Source organism: Lycorma delicatula, chromosome 12 (assembly GCF_047948215.1).
Source record: "Lycorma delicatula isolate Av1 chromosome 12, ASM4794821v1, whole genome shotgun sequence".
Lineage (NCBI taxonomy): Eukaryota > Metazoa > Arthropoda > Insecta > Hemiptera > Fulgoridae > Lycorma > Lycorma delicatula.
Genome location: NC_134466.1, coordinates 30,556,117 through 30,577,687, shown reverse-complemented (window position 1 = coordinate 30,577,687; position 21,571 = coordinate 30,556,117). Strand labels below are relative to the sequence as shown.

Below are 21,571 nucleotides of genomic sequence, written 5' to 3'. Positions count from 1 at the left end.
TTTTTATATAACAATTATTTTTTATATGTAAGTGAAAATTTTATTTTTTCTTTGACTGGTCGAAGTTTAATGAATTTTATTTTTATTTATTTATTTACTTTTCACTTTTATAACTGCAGACTGATATATATATATATATATATATACACACATACACCTTTTTTTCATAATGGGAAATTAATTTTTTTAGTTAGTGAAAAATGTCAAGCTTGGCTAAGATTCAAACTAAAAATTTCTGGATGAAAGGATGAGACATTACCACTTTTGTTACAGATGTTGGTGGGATTTCTTTCCTTCCTATTTTTCTTAAAAAATCTCCTTAAATTTTATTAGACCACCAACTTTTCAACATTTCACTGGAACCTTGTATTTCTTATTGTTAATGTTGCATTATCATAAAAAGCTATACACTAAACAAATATTTAAAAAAAATTCTTTCTAATTTTTAAATTTACTTGTGTATTTGATTCTAGGATACTTAAAATGTTTTCTCATGAAAGCTACAGTGCTTGGTTTACTTCATCCATCCGTTGTAATTTTACTATCTACATAATAAAATTCTTTCACACCTGGTATTTATTTATATTTGTAGGTTTTAGTTACAGTGTTAGCATTCCTACCTTCTATCTGAAAGGTTTTGGATTCAGATTGTTAGCAATTTTGACATATTTCACATTAAAAATGTTTTTCAGTACCATAACCTTGGCAAAGTCTTCATATTTTTTTATGGAGTATTAATCTTTAAAATACTAATGGAATGCTAAAAATAACAACATTTTTTTCAAAAATGATTTAAAAAAAAATTACAGTGAATCTTTACAAATTAAAATAAACTTTTTAGTTTAAAATAAGTTTTGAACCACCAATAAAAATACATTTCAAGATATGATATTGAAAATATATTTTCAAGCCTATCTAGACAATGGCTATTGATTGTCTATCCTTTAAATTGTCTAATCTCATAAAAAGAAAAAATAACTACAGTTAAGTAAGTGATCTTACTCATCAATTGTCTCTAGGTGGGGTTTTTATTAATATTATTTTAAAAAAAATTAAATTGTACATATTAAACATATTTTTCATGTAATTTAAAAAATTTTTTTGTTACTACTTAAAATGTTCTCTCATTACTAATTTTAAATACCATTTTTTTAATTCTTCATCATTTTAAGATTTCTGTGAAGCCAGTTTTCTTAAATTAGATGAAGTAATAGGAGTTAATCACTTTGTGTAAGATTAGTGATGCAGGATTTGAAATTTTGCAATTCAAAATGAATCTGCTAAAATTCTTGAATTATTCAATTTGATTTCACAGATTGATAAAACTCACAATAAAGAAATTTAAATAGTAAAATTATTTTTCTAGATGGCAAGTCTAAAAAAATGGTCACTAAAAAAAATTTCTAACATTTATAATTCTTCTGTATTCTTAAGGATATTGAATATAACTATTAAATTATTGTTTTTTCTGTTATAAAAAATCTGGACCAAAACAAAACTGTAAAGCAGTGGTTTCACTAAACCTTCAGTTTATTTTTTACATCAAAATCATTTGTCATTACTTCAAAGAACTGTTAAATTCTTTGTCCTGAAAATTTTCACATATATTTTAAAACAATAATACCATTATATAAATTTTCGGTAATTCAAAAATGTAGCTCATAAATAATTAAAAAATCTGTCTGTAATTTTCAATCATGAAACATCAGGAAATAAACTGAAGTTTAAACTTTGCAATTGGTGGTAATGATTTCATTATTTTATGAATCTTTATAAAGTAGAAAACTTATTAATTGATCTTGTTGATTTTCTAACAGTAAAATGACTTCACTAGTGTATGTAATAGTTAACTATTGTTGTAGATTAATATGTTATGCATATTTATCTAAGAATAATTTATGTTTAGCTAATGGTAGGAAAGTCCCCCATAGTTTTGGAAGATGTTTACATTCATATAGAGATAAAAATTTAAATTTCATACTATTAATGAAAAATAATGATTTATATTAAAAACAATATCTATTGGACAGTCTAAAGAGGTATGTCAGGATGTGATTTAACTTGGTTTGGTTTATTATTTTGGTTACATATGGTGTTAGTTATGTTGGGATTTATCTACAATTTTAATGGTCACAATAGGTAAACTTATATTATATAATTACTTCATCTTAATTTTAAGAAAAAAGATCATCTCATACATATTAAAATACTGCCAGTCATATTATTATTCTTCGTCTTTAACAATCAGATAAAAATAAACTATGAAACACCTGTTTTAAATTTGCAGAGAATTATCCCTAACATTTGATAATACAACTTGATTTTATCAGTGAAGTTACAAATCTTAAGAAAGTTAAAGCTCTATACAATTATAGTGCAGACAAAACAACCATTGAGATCTACAAGGGTGAAAGTTTTACCATGTTTTCACTTAGTGAAAATATTAAATTATTAAAATAAAAAAAATAACTAAAAATCTAGAAAAAAAATTTAAATGGAAATAAATTATATAAAAATTCTAACAACAAAGTTTTTGTACTTTCCTGGCATTGTTATTTATTCTTGTAGTGGAACAATAATTATACATGAAAAAAGTTTAAAAAATTCAAAAAAACGATATTTTTAAACTTTGATCAAGTTTTCCATTCCTTTTATTGACCCCAAAGTATTTTTTTTTGGACCAATTACATTATTATTCTGCTTAGAAAGACATAAAAAAAGATTTGGTTAAAAAATGAAATAATTTAAAAAATGTTTTTGATTTTTTGGGAAGGGGAAGAATTTGGGGGCAGCATTTCTTAAAAATGCTAAGATAAGCATGTACTCGTGTATCAGCTTAATATAAAGTGGAGTTATATTTGCAAAATTTTGAGAAAATTGACCCCAAAGAAACTATATATCCCACCTTCTGCAGATATTGATCTCAAATGTTTACAAACAAATTCCTCTAGATATACATGAGAGTCTCTGTGTCAAATTTCATCAAAATCATTTTATCCAGCCAAAAGCTTCAAACATGCCAACAAATACACATATACAAATACATACATTACCCCAACCTTTTTTGTTTTTGGGGCTCCTGGATCATGAAACATTGAGAAATATAAAAAAAAAACCTTATCCCATCTTTTGACTGATTACCAGACTTTCTATCTTGCAGTAGAGCTCTAGAGCTATGAAGCTAGGAAAGTAAAATGATGTGAATAATTTATGTAAATAACCTATCATTTAAAATTGATTGTAGGTTATTAGAAAGGGAGAATGAACAGTAATTATTTAGAGAATAAGATGGATAATCAGAAAACATGACTCTGATCAGTTGTTTCTCCACCACTGTGTAATTAATTATACCATGGATACTGAAAATATATCTAATTTAATTTTGTATTAACCTGGAAAGGACAATAAAACAGAATTAAAAAGGTTACACAAAAAATAGTTTTTGATTTCTTGATTATCTCCCTTCTGCAACAATATGAAATTATATTACATTTTAATAATTATGAACTATTTAATCTGAATTATTAACTTACATCTATGTTGATTATTGTTGTTATAATTTTCTCTGACTGAAATTGTTACAACTTGTTCTATACTTCTTACAAATAAATTTGGATCTTTTGACATTTCTGACAAATCAGCTCTATGTGAATCAAATATGTCTTTTATTCCAAGCTGTCAAAAAAAACATAATTGATTTCATAAATGTATGTTATGTACTTGAAATTTATTACTATATAATTTTTCTTGGTTGTTATATATTTAAAACAGACCACTTGATAATAAACTATTTTTATTCTTCTTGATGTAACTGACCACGTTAAACTATTATATACCATACAATTATTTGACTAACAAGTCCAAATAATTGGTTTGCAAGAGGAACTTGTTAAAATCTGTTGAAAAAGCTTAAAATTGTTATCCAATGTTAATTGAAAAAAAAAATAAAATGTTGTTAATTGTTAAACGTGTTATCCATTTTATTTTGTGATATAATACAACAGTAGATGGTCACCTTAGGAAAAATATTATTTATTAGTGTATAATGTTATTTAAATATAATATATCTATTAATATATTAAATGTATTTTAATTTAATTATATAATAATTTTGATATTTTATGTTTATTTTAATTACTGAAGTAAATTAATTACTTTTTTGTATCTTCTTTTACCTTGGAGAAAAATTGTAGACAAAGAATAGGGATGTCTGAAAGGTGGTCATTCACAAAATTACAAGCAGGCTGAGTAGAGAAAGTGAATTAGTTACCTGTTTCCCCATTGTTTTCATCAGTGAGTTGAATATACTATTATATCAGCATGCTAAACGATATAATGCAAGTGATATTCAGCCCTGCAAATAATACTTTTACTCTGTTTGCTATAGGGAATGGAAATGTAATTAACATCATTACTCTAATAAAAAGTGATTGTGATGACTTTTACTTCTACTCCAGATCATCTACACATATAATAGGAATAAGGAAGAAAAGACCTTTATCTTAACTAAAAGTTGGGATTTGTTAACTTCTTCATAGAAAAAAAAACCAGAAAAAAACATATAACAGTTACATTAATAAAATTCCTATATATATTACAAATACAGAAAAAAATATCTTATCTTATCATCATTTGAACTTTGGAAAGTATATAGATCCATTAATTCATAACATCAATGTAATTTTCTAGTCTGTTGACTAAGGTTGAAGTGTAGTACTTATTTAGAAAGAAACAAATCAAACTAAATTCAAAATAAACATCTTAATCCCCCTCCCAAAAAAAAATAGTAAGAACCTTTGCAATGCAAAGATAAAAGAACAATGTTACTAATTAAGGAAAAATATATACATAAGGAATATATATACATTAAGGCAAACCTTTGTATATATACATACAATAATGAAAAAATTTCATATGAATAAAGAAGTTCTATAAAATTTTTCAGTGTTAAATTTTCCATAAAAAGTTCTTTGTTTTTTAAAAAGAAATAGTTGAAGGAAGGTTTATCGAAAGAACAAATTATTGCCATTATATTTTATAGAAATTACTTACAGAATGTTAAAACTGTACATTTTGAAATATTAAAATAATTAGGTATTTAATATAACGATGGAAAAAGAAAACTAAGAAATTTTTGTGATAAAAAGTTTAATTGCGGAACAGAAATTGATGAAAAGAAAAAAAATGTTTGTACCTTCACTGACATTGAAATTAGAACAAGGTACACATTATAAAAATTAAATAAAGTATATACATTTACAATACGTTTTTGAAAAACCATGTTACACTAATCATGAATCATATTAATAAATATTTTTAAGATAAAATTAAAATACTTAAAAAATTTATTCAATTTTTTTGTATTATCTTGAATAAAATTAAAAAAATATAGAATTTATGATTCTTTCACAAGTTTAAACTAGAAAAATCAATACAAATAAATAATTTAAAAAAAAACTTTTTGAACGTACTTGCATGAGTGGATCAACCAAATTAATATGATGAGTCAGTGTAAATGTTGGTATTACTGCATATACTGGTGTTGTTCTTAATGATGAAATTATTCCTCTAATTGAACACCATTGTAATGAATATAACAATTGTTTAAAACCTACATCATGTCTTGGTAGTAATATTAGCATTGTATAGTAATCAACCTGAAAGAGAAAAAAACTTTTTTTTGTATTATTTTGATGAAACTAAACAGAACATTTTATAATTTTTTTATAATTTGTTAAATTTTTATAATTAATTTTTAATTGTAATACTAGTAGATCTTTCAGAACTATTTCTTCCTTCTTCAGCAATTATGGTCTTGGATTTTCAGAATGGAGGTACTATCAGGATCACAACAATACCCACAGAAATGGTACATAATAAAGAAAATGGGAGCAAGGAAAAGGGAGAAAGGATGGGTGTGTTGGTAAAGGTAGTCATGAAACTACCTTTTTCTATAATGGATCCTGATCCATTATAGAAAAAAAACTTTAAGCTAGAATGGTGAGTAATCATAAAAAAAAAAAAACAGTTGTGAGACTGTTCTTTGAAATTGGATTCTTTAGTTTTACTTGCCGGAACAAGCAACAACCTACACAAATAAATTATCACCACTAAATAGTTGAAAGATTTAATATTTGTCTTCATTAAATTACAAATATGAATAATCATAAAACATGATAAAATTAGATAACAATATTAAAATTACATTTGAAAGTATAGTTCAGTCAGTAAAATTTTGTAGTAGTGCATGTATAAAGCATTTAATCAAAATAAATTACATGATAGTTCTGAAAAATCCATTTTATAAAATAATAGAAGCTTTATTATAAAATATTGAAAATACTTAGTCTGATAAATTTCCATTATTTTATGAGACTCTATTTATTGAATTTATTCATAAATACAGTTTATTGTATTTATTCATGGAAAAACCGAGATACTTTCTTAACTGATCTGAAATTATTATTACATATTAACATGACAAACCTATGGAAATGATTTTCAGTCCTGGATATGATATCATACTGTTTTATCATAAGGACCAGTTGTATATAATGAACATCAATAATTTTTATTATGAGTGGTAATAAACATGCTTTACATACATCATAACAAAGTATACATAAGCCGTAAGAAAGTTTGTGATAGCTAGTGTAAAAAACTATTTTAATTAATAACATAAAATACAGGCGAGGTAGATTGCAAATTTTAACCATTTACCATGTTGCTCAAGGCAGAATCTATACAAGAAAAGTTTACAACTGTTGTTGTTCATGTGTAAAACAACTTTTCTTATCTCTTTTAATATGATCAAAAAATCTTCACTTTTAATAAAGCTAATACAAACTGTTAATAAATGTCTTAATACTGAAATGTATTATGAATTTAATCCATTATTTTTTATTTGTTATCAATATCTGTCTATGTTAAATAATGAATAACCTCTCATTAAAATAAATTTTGCCATTGAAAATTTGCATTTCCATTGAAATCTGAAAACCGAAATTTTTCACAATCTCAATACTTCCTTTATTTCATACAAGGAAGTAAAATTATATAATTTTATTACAAAACAATTTTTTCAATTATAAGTTCTACCTTGTTTATGTGGTTTATTTACTGATATACATACATTTATCAGAAGTAAGGATTGAAAAAAATTAGTAGGACGTCCTGTCATTTTAATGGAATTTGGTAAAATTAATTAATGTACTGATTCACACTCCTCAACTATCCCTTCTTCAGTCATTTGTGCAATAATTTAATTTTCAGTAATACAAGGAATTGAACTGTCTGCTGAGCATACTGGCCATCAAATATCTTATTGTAAATACAACTTAATATACGAGGGTTATTTTTTTCAAGGTCGGATCGGTCACGAAATTAAAACCACAGTGAAAATAAAAAATTTTTTATTTGTAACAAGTACTTACATAGTTACGCTATTTTTCTACATAGTCGCCACTCCGATTTAGACAATTGTCGTAGCGTGGTACAAACTTAACAATACCCTCGTCATAGAACGGAGCCGCCTGTGTTTTCAGCCATGTTTGTACGCTGGTCTGCAGCTCGATGTCTATGCCAAAATGTTGTCCTCCTAGTAATCGTTTCATGTGAGTAAAGAAGTGAAAATCAGATGGAGCAAAGCCCGGGGTGTATGGTTGGGGATCAAACACTTCTCAACGAAAACAGGAGCTTCTTTGTTACAGCTGCAGTGCGCAGCCGAGCATTGTCATGGAGAAAGACAATGCCTGATGACAACATTCCTCTCCGGTTATTCTTATTCATCCACCCTATGGAACTACGTAAGTACTTGTTACAAATAAAAACATTTTTATCTTCACTGTGGTTTTAATTTCGTGACGATCGGACCTTGAAAAAAAAAACCCTCGTATATTAAGTTGTATTTACAATAAGATATTTGATGGCCAGTATGCTCAGCAGACAGTTCAATTGCTTGTATTACTGAAAATTAAATTATTGCACAAATGACTGAAGAAGGGATGGTTGAGGAGTGTGAAAAAAATTAACCCTCGTAATTCTTATCATTATCGGGCACAAAATTCCAACCAATAGTATTATTTGTTTTTTAACCAATCATAAGGTGAGAGTAATTCTTATCATTAAAAAAAAAATGTTTACTAATAATACATAACTAATTAAATTTAAATCTAATATTACCAGTGGTAGATTATTTGCTGATATTTAATTATTGACATTGTCTTAGAATTGGTTAAATAGATTAGGATTTAATTAATAGCTGCATCTTTGGAAATTAGATAGAATTTTGGATTTTAAGAAGATGAAATAATTTTAATTTGTGTTAAATAATAGAACACTATATAGTCTGGCCAGATCAAAATTACTTATGACATGTGAAAAACAGATAAACTACTGAGAAAAAATGTTTAGAAAATGACAGATATAAGGTCAATATAAAATTATTTACAGTGTATACTAAATTCCTTTACCCACATTACTCTTTTCTGTCATGTTAAGATTCCAAGAACAGTTTCTTTCTTGAAAGACTGTCGACTATTTTTTTTATAAAAGTAGAAACGATTATTAAAATTACTTACATCAAGAGGTATTTGTAATGCTTGCGCACCAATACTTGGTATATCGGCATATGGTAAAAATGCTCTTACTGTTAACACTGGTACCAGTTTTTCACCATCAAAAGTTGAAAACCATTGATTTGAAGGATTTCTGTATTGTGTTCCTTGTAACCAATTGGATATTCTGTATCGTTCATCTAAAATTAAAAATAAGTACATCTATGAATTTTTAATATATTTTTGTATAATTTATTCACAATATTTTATTGACATATAACAAAATACAGAAAGTTACAATACTAAAGAATGACTTCATAAATATATATTATGTAATAAAACATAGAATTAAAAAATTGCTATACAGCTGATGACATTTTAAAGAATTTAAACTTAATAAAGAATTGAAAAAGTATTGTAAGTTTATTACTTTAAGGACTTTTCTTAAAAATCTTTTTTCAAATTTATTTCACTTTAGAATTTTAGTTTTATTATTATTTTTAAGTAGATAGGTGAAACAAACAATTTTCTCCATGAGAACAGCTGTTCAAATGAAATGCTAATATCTCCTGAATCTACCAAGCATGAACTATGGCTGTATGGAATGTAGATTATTCTCATAAAAAAATTACACTCCAACTTACAGGTAAGCAGAGATACAAAGAAAATTCACTCAATTCCTTCTTGATCTCACCACATCCAGTTACAGACAACAAGCAGACTTTTAATATGTGTATAAAACATACTAATACTAATGTACTTATCCATAATAGATCTAATCATCCAATTCATACAAACAAATAGCTTTCTTACATGTTATGTCGCCTAATACTCACAACTCTGTTGAAAACTGCACTAAAGAACATCTAGCATTAACCTACTCTAACAGGCTGATGGCTACAATTACAGGCAGCATGTTACATGAAATAAAAAAAAAGTATATCTAATTTCAGAAAATAAAATAATTATAATGTAAATGAAACAACATTCATATAAAATTAACATGTTCATGAAAAAAAAACTCAGGCATTTTCAAAATTGTATTGATTTGCTTGATGTTTTAAGAAGTTAATACAGCTTTCTTCCTTATTTATGTAATGAATGTACATGTAGTGTGTTGGACTACCAGCTCAGTATGTGTAGTTAATTAGAATTCGACCACAGAATGCTGGTTAGGGGACAGAGCAAAGAGCTTTAATATTACAACATAATTGTTTCAGCCTGGCCTTGACCATCAACTTTCTGCGTTACCATCTTCCTGTGTTAACTATCTTTGTCACATTAAACAACCAATCAACCAACAAAACAAACACACACACACACACACACACACACACACACACACACATACACACACACACTATATGCTACATTGCGCAGATTATATGCTTATTTACTCATAGAAAAGAAACAAATATTTAAATATTTTATAATATGCAAATTTGACCAAAACCAAGATCTAACATGTTTGAACAATATAAACTTAACAAATTAGATTTGATGATAAATTATATGATAGATTCCGTATAAATTATACGGAAAAACATTACACAGATCAAAAATATTGTTTGAAATATACTAAAGGAGTTTCGTAATGATTGAAAATGGGGATTATTAACTGCATCAATGGTAATTCCATTGATGGAGTCATATAATGAGTTCTGAAAAGATATTCTGGTACCATAATTTCCACATAACTGAAAGTGAATCATAAAAACTTTTTAAGTGGTAAAAAGGTTTTATTACATTTTTTCATGCTGATCAAAAATGTTATTCCCAAATTATAAAATTTGTGCACTATAATATAAACAGAGGCAGTGTATATAATGCATTTTTTCTTAACAGAGGGGGGTATATTAATTTATTACTTTTAATTTAATTTTTTTCACCAGTGCTTCATAATTAATTGAATCAAGACATTTATAATTGTTAATTTAATGTTAATAAATTAAAAAAACAATACTGAAGATATATGAGTTTTATTTATTTTTAGCTTTTACTTACGAGTAGTCATTTTTAGATAGGGTAGGGCACCATGGAAAAACTTTAATTGAAAAAGATGCCGCGATTTGGAAAAGTTTGGGAACCACTGCTTTACACTATTTGTCCCAATCTTTCTTATGGCTGAGATTCTTGTAAAACACCACAGGTACAAAAGTCTCTTTTCAAAGCTGATTTCTTTGAGTATAATGATGTTAACTATACAACTGGTCTTTTTAAATTGATATTCTCCAATTTTGGGAGTGACCTGTATGTAATATTTCATATAACTTTTATATCTAGGCACAACATAATTCAGTAAATAAAAATTAATCCACAGCAAATTATTGTTTATGTACTTTGATTTTAATCTTTACAATTTTGGAAAAAAACAGTAGTTTTGTAATGTAATTTTTTTATCAACCTAGACATCAATTTTGTGAGCTAAAATTAATTATCCATTAATCAGAATGTGTTTTCTGATCTTTCTTAGTCATATAGTTATAACTATAAACTTCTCTCTTCATACAATAAAAAAAATGTGGTGCACTTTTGATAGCATCAAAATCTTAGCCTAGTTTCATTATCACACTTCTTATTGAATTATCTTCTAGAATCTTTTAAGAATTATTTTAAAGAATCAAGTCATAACTAAAAAAAGTATGAATGAAGCTATTCAAAAATTAACTTTCAATTGGCTATTGAAAATGAGTAGCTGGGATTAAACATGGCATATATGCCATTTTTTTTTTTGATGCTGTTAATGAAGTGATCAATGAAATATGCACCTATGATTATCATTTGTGTCTGTTGTGAGGCACTGGTAACCTCATTTCTTTTTTCTGTAAATGGAAGGACATAGAATCACCAAAATCTACTGATGATTGTTTTTGATAATAATGTTATGAGTAATAGTGCTGTGAGATTGATCCAGAAACTTCAGAAAAATCAAGAAAATCAGAAATCTTTTCTGAATTTAGTAAAAACAATTAAACCAGATAGAAGTGCAGGTATATTTACCAGTATGGAACATTTGATTTTGTATCATAGCAAATTGTAAGAATATGGCCATAGCCACAGGCGACTGGGTAAATGTTTATGTAGGTAAGAAGCAAAACTTATCTTTGTTTAACTGTTTTTGTGAATTAGATTTTAGTGACTTATTTTGTTACTGTTTGCTTATACATAAGTTTAGACCATAGCAGTGTACAATGTCACACACCATTTAAGGATGTGACAATATCTTTCATTAAGAAATATGATAACAATGAATAAGTAATATTAAAATAAAATGTAGTCCAGACTTAACAAATTTTGTGTGAAAACACAATTTTTTATTTCTCCCTAAAAGCAGTACTGGAATGGCATCCGGCACCAATGCACTCCTGAACAGGTACTATAGAAATAAAAGAATGTTGGTTTTAATAATTTCAGACTATAAAGGAATAGTGTTAAAGAAGTCATGGAATTTGGGATCAAAGATACCTAATAAATCATCCATTACTGAAATGATCTATTAAAATTAAAAATTTATTGTAAAACATCAAAGAAGCTTTGATAAAAATCATCATATCTTCATGAAAATGAAGATTTGGTTTGCTACGCTGTGCTTTGAAACCAAGATTGCATGAATGGGGTTATTATTGACTTTCTATCTAGGCGGCAGTTTGTTGAGTAGAACTAAAAAAGCTAGTGCTATACTACAATAAATATTCGAATAAATGTGGTGACTATACACAGAAGTACTCTACATATGTTATTAAGTGTAGTCTGTATAATGAGAGAAGTACCCAAGCTACAGTTTTTATTTAATAGTTAAAAAAATAAAAATAAACAAAGTCTATTCTATTTTGTAACTTTTATTAACAACTAATTTAAACAGCAAGAAACACATTACTTACGTTAGTAGAAATCTAGGAAAATACAAATTTTCCCCCTGATTATTTTAATGTATGCAATTTCCTATCTTAAAATTTTCACAAAACAATTTTGTAAAGTGTGTAGTTAACCTACACACTTTACAAAGGTTATTCTAAAATATGAACTATTATATTTAATCTTATCAAATTTCAGGTTGTTTCAATAATTCATTCAGTGACAGTAGGCTATTAAAAAAAAAGTTATCACCATCTCCATAAATCATAATAGTTTTTATTTAATTTTATTAGTTACAAAGTTTATAACAACTCTAAGTAAGGTGGGCTAGACTTTTATAGTTTGGTATTTTGTTAACCATACTATAATATATAAATAAATATATTTATTCCAATAAAAACTTTTTCTCTAGAGTTTTTTTACCAGCCAACTGAAAATCAGTTCTAGAATATTTTTCTTAAAATAAAAATAAACTTTACTATAACTTACCATTAATTGATCGTTTTCTCTTTCTTCTTTGTTTTAGTGTTGTATCATTATAGGAATCTTCATAATTTTCAGAATAATAATTATTGTATTCACTATCATTATCATTATGATCATCAATGTTATCATCATCATCATTCTTATCAACATTATCGGTGCCATTTGAAATTTGATTAGAAAAAGTATTTGAAGTATTTGTAATTCTGACAGTATCTTCTGCATATTCAAGGTCATCTAATACAGCCTCAGAATCACTACTATTAAGACTGACTGCAGTTGTAAAATTATAATAACTATCATCATTTGTGTTAGTAGTCAATATTTTTTCTGTTGTTAATAGAGTTGAATTATTGGATTCGATTTCTTTTAAAATATTTGTTTTTTCCTTTTCCTCTTTCTCTTCTAAAACATCATCAATATCATTATCATCATCATCATCATCATCATCATCACCATTACCATCATCATAATTGTTATAATTTGTATCAACATTATCATTATATTCACTAGACAATGACTTATCAGGTGATAAATGAGTAATATTTTTTAAATTAGGAAAGTTTTTAATAGTATTTAATCCATCATGTAATGTATTTAATGTCAAATTAATATGTTCAGTTTGTTTATCATCATCAGCTAATAAATTATCTTTTATTAACTGTCTCACTGAAATTTCTTCAGTTGTCAAACTTGTTGTATCAGTTGGAATTGTAGAAGTTTCTAAATCCGTTAATAAAGGTACAGTAGTAAAACTATCTGTTTCTGTTGTTCTTTCTGGTAGAGTTGTATCTGTTGTAATAGACTTTTCTGTTGTTTTATCATCTGGTGCTGTTGTAAATATTGTCATTTCAACCGAAGGAATAATTACATCACTGGTAGTTTTTTGATCGTATTTTGTAGTTGTTTTTTCGGCATCTGTTACTTCTGTTTGTAATGTTAATGGTATATTATTTAAAAAATTATTTTCTCTTGATTCAACATCATAATCATTATTTCCTGTACTTTTTGAAATTGTTGTAGTTTCTTGTTGATCATTTAATACTGTGGTTAATAATGTTGTAATAATTTCTGGTAATCTGGTATCAGATTTTAATGTTTCATCTGTTACACTTATTTTATCATCACTATTTTCAGAAGATATTACAGTAACATTTTTAACATTATCTACAATTGATGTAGTAACTTCCGCTGATTTTATTGTTGGAGATATAAAATCTCTTTCACTCAAATCAATACTTATTACTGGTATATCAGTTATAGTTTTACTACTGATACCATTATTAAGTAAACTTTTTTCTGACACAAGTTCATTCATCTCTGTTGTTACTTCACTTACATCTGTATATTTTGCTGAAGTTACACTGGATGCTGCTTCTAAAATTTCAGTAAAGAGTGTTGATTCTTTCTGTAGACTATCTGTTGATTTTTTAATTACTGTTGTTGGATTTGTTGTCATCTCAAAACCATTGGTCGTAGTGGGTTCTGTTTCTGGTTTCAATCTTCTTGAATCATCTGTTGTTGTAGTAATTACTTCAATCGGTAAAGTAACTTTATCCACTGAATTAGTTTCGATTTCGGTAGCAAAATTTATTCTTGTAGGTAATGTGACAGTCGTATCTAATGTAGGACATAAAGTTTTTTCTATAGCATCACGACCTGATATTTCATTTTCTTCTTTTACTGTAGAAATCTTTGATGTAGTAGTAACAGGTCTAACAGTTGTAACATTATTTTGTGTTATATTCTTTATTATTTCTGTATCATTTATATTATGTTTTGAATAACTACTGTCTGTGGTCATTGAAGTAACATTTATTGTTGTATTATTGTTAAATTTATTATTTTTTCTAATTACCGATAATGTTGTAGTTTCTATTGATACATCTGGTTCAAATCCATAATATTTCAATGTTCTTAAATAATTTGGTAATAATATTGCTTTTGGATTACTTAATACTAAACCACGAAGAAAGCCATCACTGGTAAAATAACTCTGTAATTAAAATTTAATAATCATTATATGAAATTAAAAAAATAATATACAAAGTGTTTATAAAAGTACTGCTTGTTTCTGAAAAATTTTAATGAAAGCAGTTAAAAGTATCTGGTTTTCATAATTATATTCATTTTATTATTAAGTTTTTCATTGCAAATATTTGTTGTGGTTGGCAACACTATGAGACTTTCAATGCATATCTAATCGGTAGTCCCACTCTCAATCATGATGACATCGCAGCAGAAAACTCACTGTGTGATTTGGTTTATCAAAACAAGATCAGTTATCACAGTTTAGCATAATTATCGACGTGAATATGGCGGTGCCACACCTATGAATGAAACAATACTCCAGTGGTTTAATCAGTTTGAGGAAACAAGCAGTGTCTTAACAGAGAAGTCACCAGGAAGTTAAATTTCTGGCATAAAAATAGTTTAAAATCAGATATATGTTATTTTGAGTGGTTTTAAGCATGAAGCAATAATTTATATTAAAAAAAAAAGTAATCTGGTTAAACAAAATTTAAGGATCAAATTAAATGCCTCAACAGAATCTGAACAGAGTGTGGAATAGATTCGAGTATATTGTATGTGTAGCCTGAAAAAGTAATTAGCAAGGCGCAGTTTAGAATTAGGAATACCTAAATCTACAGCATACAAAGTGAACTTTTACATGAAACCAAACCCAATGACAAAGTCAAAAGATTGGAGTTTGCAGTTTTAATGCTTAACAACATTGATGAAACATGAGAACTACCTGAAAAATGTCATGTTTTCAGATGAGGCAACATTACACATTAGTAAATTGGTGCAACTGAAAGATTTAAGGTCAGAGCCATCGCATAAAATTATATCAGCATGATTCTCCCAAAGTCAGTATTTGGTGTAGACTGATGAATGACCATAATGTGAATTACACTTTTACAATCTATTTGAATTATGATACATTCTTTATCTTTTTTCCTCTTCTCTTCTCCATTTTCTTCATGCATCTTTTTTCTATTTTATCACTTCTCTTATTTTCTTCTTCCACTAGGACATTTGTTTCTACCTCTTTTTGCCTCTAGTTGTAATATAAAGAGTTAATTCTTGTAGAAAGCACGATTAATGGGGATATTTTCTGTGATATGATCAAATTTTACATCTTTCCACAGAATGACGCTATTGAAGAAGAAAAAGGATTCATTTTCTATCAGATAGGTGGCGCTCCACCGCATTGTAGCAACCATTCCACGCTACATTAAACATTTGATTTTAAAACAGGTAGGTGGATTGAAAAAGGAGGGTCGATCATATCGCCAACAAGGAGCCCAGACATGATCCTACTAGTATTTTTTTTACTGGGTATAAGTGAAAAAAGTTGTTTATTGTGAGAATCAACCGCATATGGAAGAGGATTGTCGCAGCAGTAGCATCCATTACACCTGATATACTGGTGAGTACTTCGAAAGAACTGGATTACCTTTTGGACATGTGTAAATGAATGGTGCATATATTGAAGTATATTAAACACAAAAAAACCTTCAGAGTTTTTCTTTCAGAATATGTGCTCATGTAATACTTTAAATATAATGCTGCTTAAATACTTAAAATTGAGGAGTTCTTTTATAAACACCTGTATAAAATATAGCAATAAACATTCCATTTTAATACACTAGTTTTTTCATAAAGATTTTATGACGGAAACTGAAAAATCTGTAACTGAAAATATACATGAGAACATATGACTTAGTATAAAAATAATATATAAGAAAAAAATAGTCTAAAATCAGAGATGTGTTATTTTGAATGGTTTTAAAGCATGAAGGAATAATTTATATTAAAAAAAAGTGTGATTTGGTTACAACAAAATTTAAGGATCAGTTATAGCCAATCTTTTAATACCACACTACTTTCATGAGGAGTGGTAACATTTCGGTTTTTCATATTGAAAAACCCAGGTTTGAATTCTAATCTTTTTTATGGATTGCTAGTCATTTTTCACGCGCTATAAAATTTCTGCATTAACAATATATACTATGCACAACTGTCTAGCTTTGTGAAGAAATTATTACCTAACAAAAAAAAAATTCATTTTATAGTTCCAGTATATAAACATGATTGATAACTTATGTATTATAAAATAAATAAACCAGCTATGAAAGTCATATAAAAAGTAACATGGTTATGCATAATAATAGCTGATCAAATTAAATTATACAGCACATTCAAGGTCAGCTAGCTTCTTAAAAATTTTGCAACTGTAGAATTTTTTTCACTGCATTTGTTTTGTTCCAGTATTAAATATTTTTAATCAATTAAAAAACAATAATAGCATTTTATATTACAACTAGAGGCAAAAAGAGGTAGAAACAAACGTACTGGTGGAAGAAGAAAATAAGAGAAGTGATAAAATAGAAAAAAAGATGCATGAAGAAAATGGAGAAGATCAGAGCAGAGGAAAAAAGATAAAGAATGTATCGTAATTCAAATAGATTGTAAAAGAGTAATGTAAGAAAAGTATTTGAAAAAAATTTCAGAGGAGTTAAATGAAGATGAGACAGAAGAGAAGAGTAATTCATTATATGTGAGAAGAAAGAAAAAGACACTTAACCCTTATTCTTATCGCTGACCTCAATTTCAGTTCTATGGTGCAGGTCTAACAATACTAGATTCTATATGCACATATACTAGGATTTTGATGATAGATCCATTAAAAGAAGGTCTTGTAAGGCATCCTGAGAAGCAGTTTTTTAAAAGTACTTGCTTGCCTGTTGCTGGAATCTTCAGGGACTTTCGGTCTAGTAGCTGTACATAAAATATAATGTTTGAAGGGCCTATTGTGGTAAAGTCATTCAATCTCTAATCCCTCCTAAATACATAATGATACAACTGGAAGTGAAATTTAGCCCATGCTAAGATCTTTGCCCATGAGTTTTAGAACCCTGAATTCTCTTCTAGGGAAATTTGCTGATACAGAAATTTAAGTAATTTTTTAATATTCTAAGAAATGCAAATAAATATTAAAGATTATGATATTAAATTTCCGTAGAATGCAGGCTGCAAATATACTGTAGGCTGCAATGTGCTGTGACATCATGGATCACTTCTTGGGAAGACTTAAATATTAACTTAATTATCTCAAAATGGCAATTTTGTGAATTATTCAAGTTTTTTATTTTAAATTTGACCAACCAAAATATATAATTAGATTTGGTTAGATGTAAGAATGTAATGCTTATTTACCCAATAGGCATTTCACCATTAGTTTGATTTTTTTCTACAATCCATGGGCAGGAATAGAGCTCTTTAAAATAGTTTCACGTGCAAGACGCCAGCTCAGGATGGTCGTTAATACAGTTCCATTGCTTTTATCCAAAAGTAAAGTGATAAAGGTTAAAAAGGGGGAGGATGGAGAATGGTGGCAGTAAAGTTATACAGGATTGTGTCTGATTACAATATGATAAGAGTTATGATAAAATATGTATGAAAATCAGAGATCAATTTTAATGTTTAGAATGATTTTGTAATGTAAAAGGTATAAAATTATGTAAAGTATTAGTTTATTTTCAAGCGAAGCTTCTTAACGCAGACTTCGGAGTGGTAAATCAACTCTCTCTCTTTTCCTGTTTAGCCTCCGGGAATTACTGTTTAAGTATTACTTCAGAGGATATGTATAAGTGTAGTCTTGTACAGTCTCAGTTTGACAATTCCTGAGATGTGTGGTTAATTGTGCAATTAATCAATTGCACAATTAACCAAGTGCCAACACGCGTTAGTTGGTATCATAATTCATTCAAGAATCGTGCTCAAAGAACACTTACTCTTTTCTAAACGGTTATTTATTACGACGAAGAGTATGCTAGACTAGAGTATGATATTTAGCGACGAAGAGGATGCTAATATATATATATATATATATATATAGCGACGAAGAGGATGCTAATATATATATATATATATATATATATATATTAGCATCCTCTTCGTCGCTTTTCCCTATATGGTTACTTGCGTTTCCCGTCGCGGACAACGTTTTTTTTAATTTTATACCTTTTTAGTCAAATAACAGGAGGCACGTGCAGCCAGACGCTTCGCACATACACTAACAATGACAATGACTGTATTGGTTGAGCCGCGCGCTGCACCCTTAAAAAATCGAAATTAAAAAAAATCCGAAAATGGTTTTTAAAAATTTATTTGAATAGTATTTACAAGCTCACATCTATCAAATATAATAAAGAGTTCTTTAAAATAGTTTCACAGGCAAGACGCCAGCTCAGGATGGTCGCTAATACAGTTCCATTGCTTTTATCCAAAAGTAAAGTGATAAAGGTTAAAAAGGGGGAGGATGGAGAATGGTGGCAGTAAAGTTATACAGGATTGTGTTTAGTATAGTTGGAAATGGGGAAAATTTGCAATTATTGTTCAAAAGATTTTTACCTTTCTTCAACCATTTCAAGGTCGAATTTCGAAAAAAAATTAGAAATTGGTTTTTAGATATATATATATATATATAGTACTATATATATATAGAGTACTATATATATATATATATATATATATATATATATATATATATAGAGTACTATACTAAAGATTAAGTTGATATCTAGATTTGTTACCGAGAAATGATAAAAAACCTTACATTTCATTGTTACTCCATTTTAATCTTTTGGGTATTCGAAATTTAAAAAAAAATCCTTTCTTATTGTGCGTTTACACCGTAAGAAGAACATGTATACAAATTTTCATCAATTTATCTTCAGTAGTTTTTGCTGGGCGTTAATTATGAATCAGTTACTGCATGTTTTATGCAAAATAAAACAACATGCCTTGAGTGTAAATTTGTACACACGTTTTTCTTTTGAGATTCCAAGTTTAAAGGGTTAAAGTAGGGTAAAATTAAATATACTATTTTTTTTTAATTTCTCAGTAACAAATGATTTTTGTGTGCAATCATTATGTGAATGTTGAAAAACAGATTTTCTAGATTTTTTAAAACCGACCTTGAAAGAGGTGAGGAAAGGTAAAAAAATTTTGAACAATAATTGCAAATTTTCCCCATTTCCAACTTCCTTAAACGAGATTTTCACCAGATTTGGGCTTGCAAATACTTTTCAGATAAATATCTAAAAACCACTTTCAGATTTTTTTAAAATTTCAAATTGTAAGGAGTGTGAGGATGTATAGCGCGGCAGCTCAACCAACACAGCCACTGCCTCTGTTCCTGTATGTGTGATGCGACCGGCTGCATCTAACTGCGGTTACCTGACTAAAAAAAAACCAAGCATCACTTCCTACTGGTATTTATTGGGTGATGATAAGAACTGGGAACAGGATATTTTTATCTTTCAGATAAAAAGGTTACCTGTTCTTCGGGTAACCTACTGTAAGTACTATTTTTAAGATGGAGGCCGATTATTTTGAAACCCACATTCTTCAGATCACTCAAAGTTTCAGGTATTTACTACCTGTTGCTCTGATATTTTTTTTAAATAAATTGAACAGGCTTTAATTTTTATTTATCATTATTGTTCTCACAAGCATGTGCTTAATGAACACAGCGTGTCCAAGGGACAGAGCCCTCTGGCTAAACCAGAAGGACGATTGAAGTGAGCCCTGACCAACAACCCTGACTGCAACAGGAAACACAAGTAGTCATATAGCACGAGCAAAGCCGTGAAGAAGATGTTAGTGTGTATATATTTACATAAAAATACTTTTCAGTTTTTGTTTAATCAAGTCAAATTCTACTGTAACCTTTCTTGGTGATATTTACTGTCAGTCATTTGTTAAGTAAAGGTAAAAAGAACGAATGAAAATACTCTTGTAAAAAAAATATGTCTGTCAAATAAATGTTTCTCATTAAAATTGTTTAGTTTAATAAAATTTTCACTGTCAATCATTATGATAAACAACATTTATAATATGGAATTATTCTTATATTTAAATATTGTTGTTTAAAAAGTATGAAAAATGGTTTAATTATTTTATTTTTTTTTTGTTACAGCAATTTAGTTTATAAATAAGTAAGATAAACATGAGCGCATTACACTTTACTTAAAAACCGTTTCTTAATTATTAAAAAAAAAAAATAAATAATAAAAATAGATTCTTTAAAGGAAATATTATTGGCTACATTAAAAACAGAAAAAATGGATTTATGAATACTCAGGTAAATGGAGAGAAGCATTTTTGAACAATAAGAAAAGAAGAATTTCTTCAAGTGACAAAACAAGACAAAATGTGGAATTTTTGATGATTTATTTGCCACATAAGCTGAAAGCGTTTGCTTGGAAATATGGAATGAAGATTTTGTAGCTTATGAAAAATGGTGTGTCTGACATTTCAGGATTCAAACCAAAACTTTCTGGGTAAAAGGCTATAGTTCTATCACTTTGCCATTTAGGTTAGCGCGATTAAAAATAATCTATTAAGATATTTTCCTGGAAATAAAAGGCTGATATCCAATTATATTTTGAGAATTATAAGTGCAGTTTGCTTTCTTTGTGATAAATGACAAGCCTGACTGATTTAGATCTGGAACATTTTTGATGAAATACTACCTCTTTATCATAGAAGTTATAAATGAAATTTTAGCATATATTTAAGTATTATTTTATCACTTATTTTAAGTTTTATTTTAGCATCTGTGTTTTACATAACTGAACCAGTTACTTATAAATTTTTTTTTGTGG

At 27.7% G+C, this 21,571-nt stretch overlaps 1 protein-coding gene across 1 annotated transcript in view; it reads right to left on the bottom strand.

The window, feature by feature from the left end:
- Positions 1–21,571, bottom strand: part of LOC142333383 (uncharacterized) — a 58,626-nt gene that overhangs the window by 11,677 nt on the left and 25,378 nt on the right. Inside the window, exons 3-7 of the mRNA XM_075380405.1 lie at positions 14,752–14,889; positions 12,900–14,640; positions 8,580–8,755; positions 5,472–5,657; positions 3,534–3,675 (exon numbers count right to left, since the gene is read on the bottom strand). Coding sequence (XP_075236520.1) covers positions 3,534–3,675; positions 5,472–5,657; positions 8,580–8,755; positions 12,900–14,640; positions 14,752–14,889 — 2,383 coding nt within the window. The remainder of the gene's footprint in view (positions 1–3,533; positions 3,676–5,471; positions 5,658–8,579; positions 8,756–12,899; positions 14,641–14,751; positions 14,890–21,571) is intronic.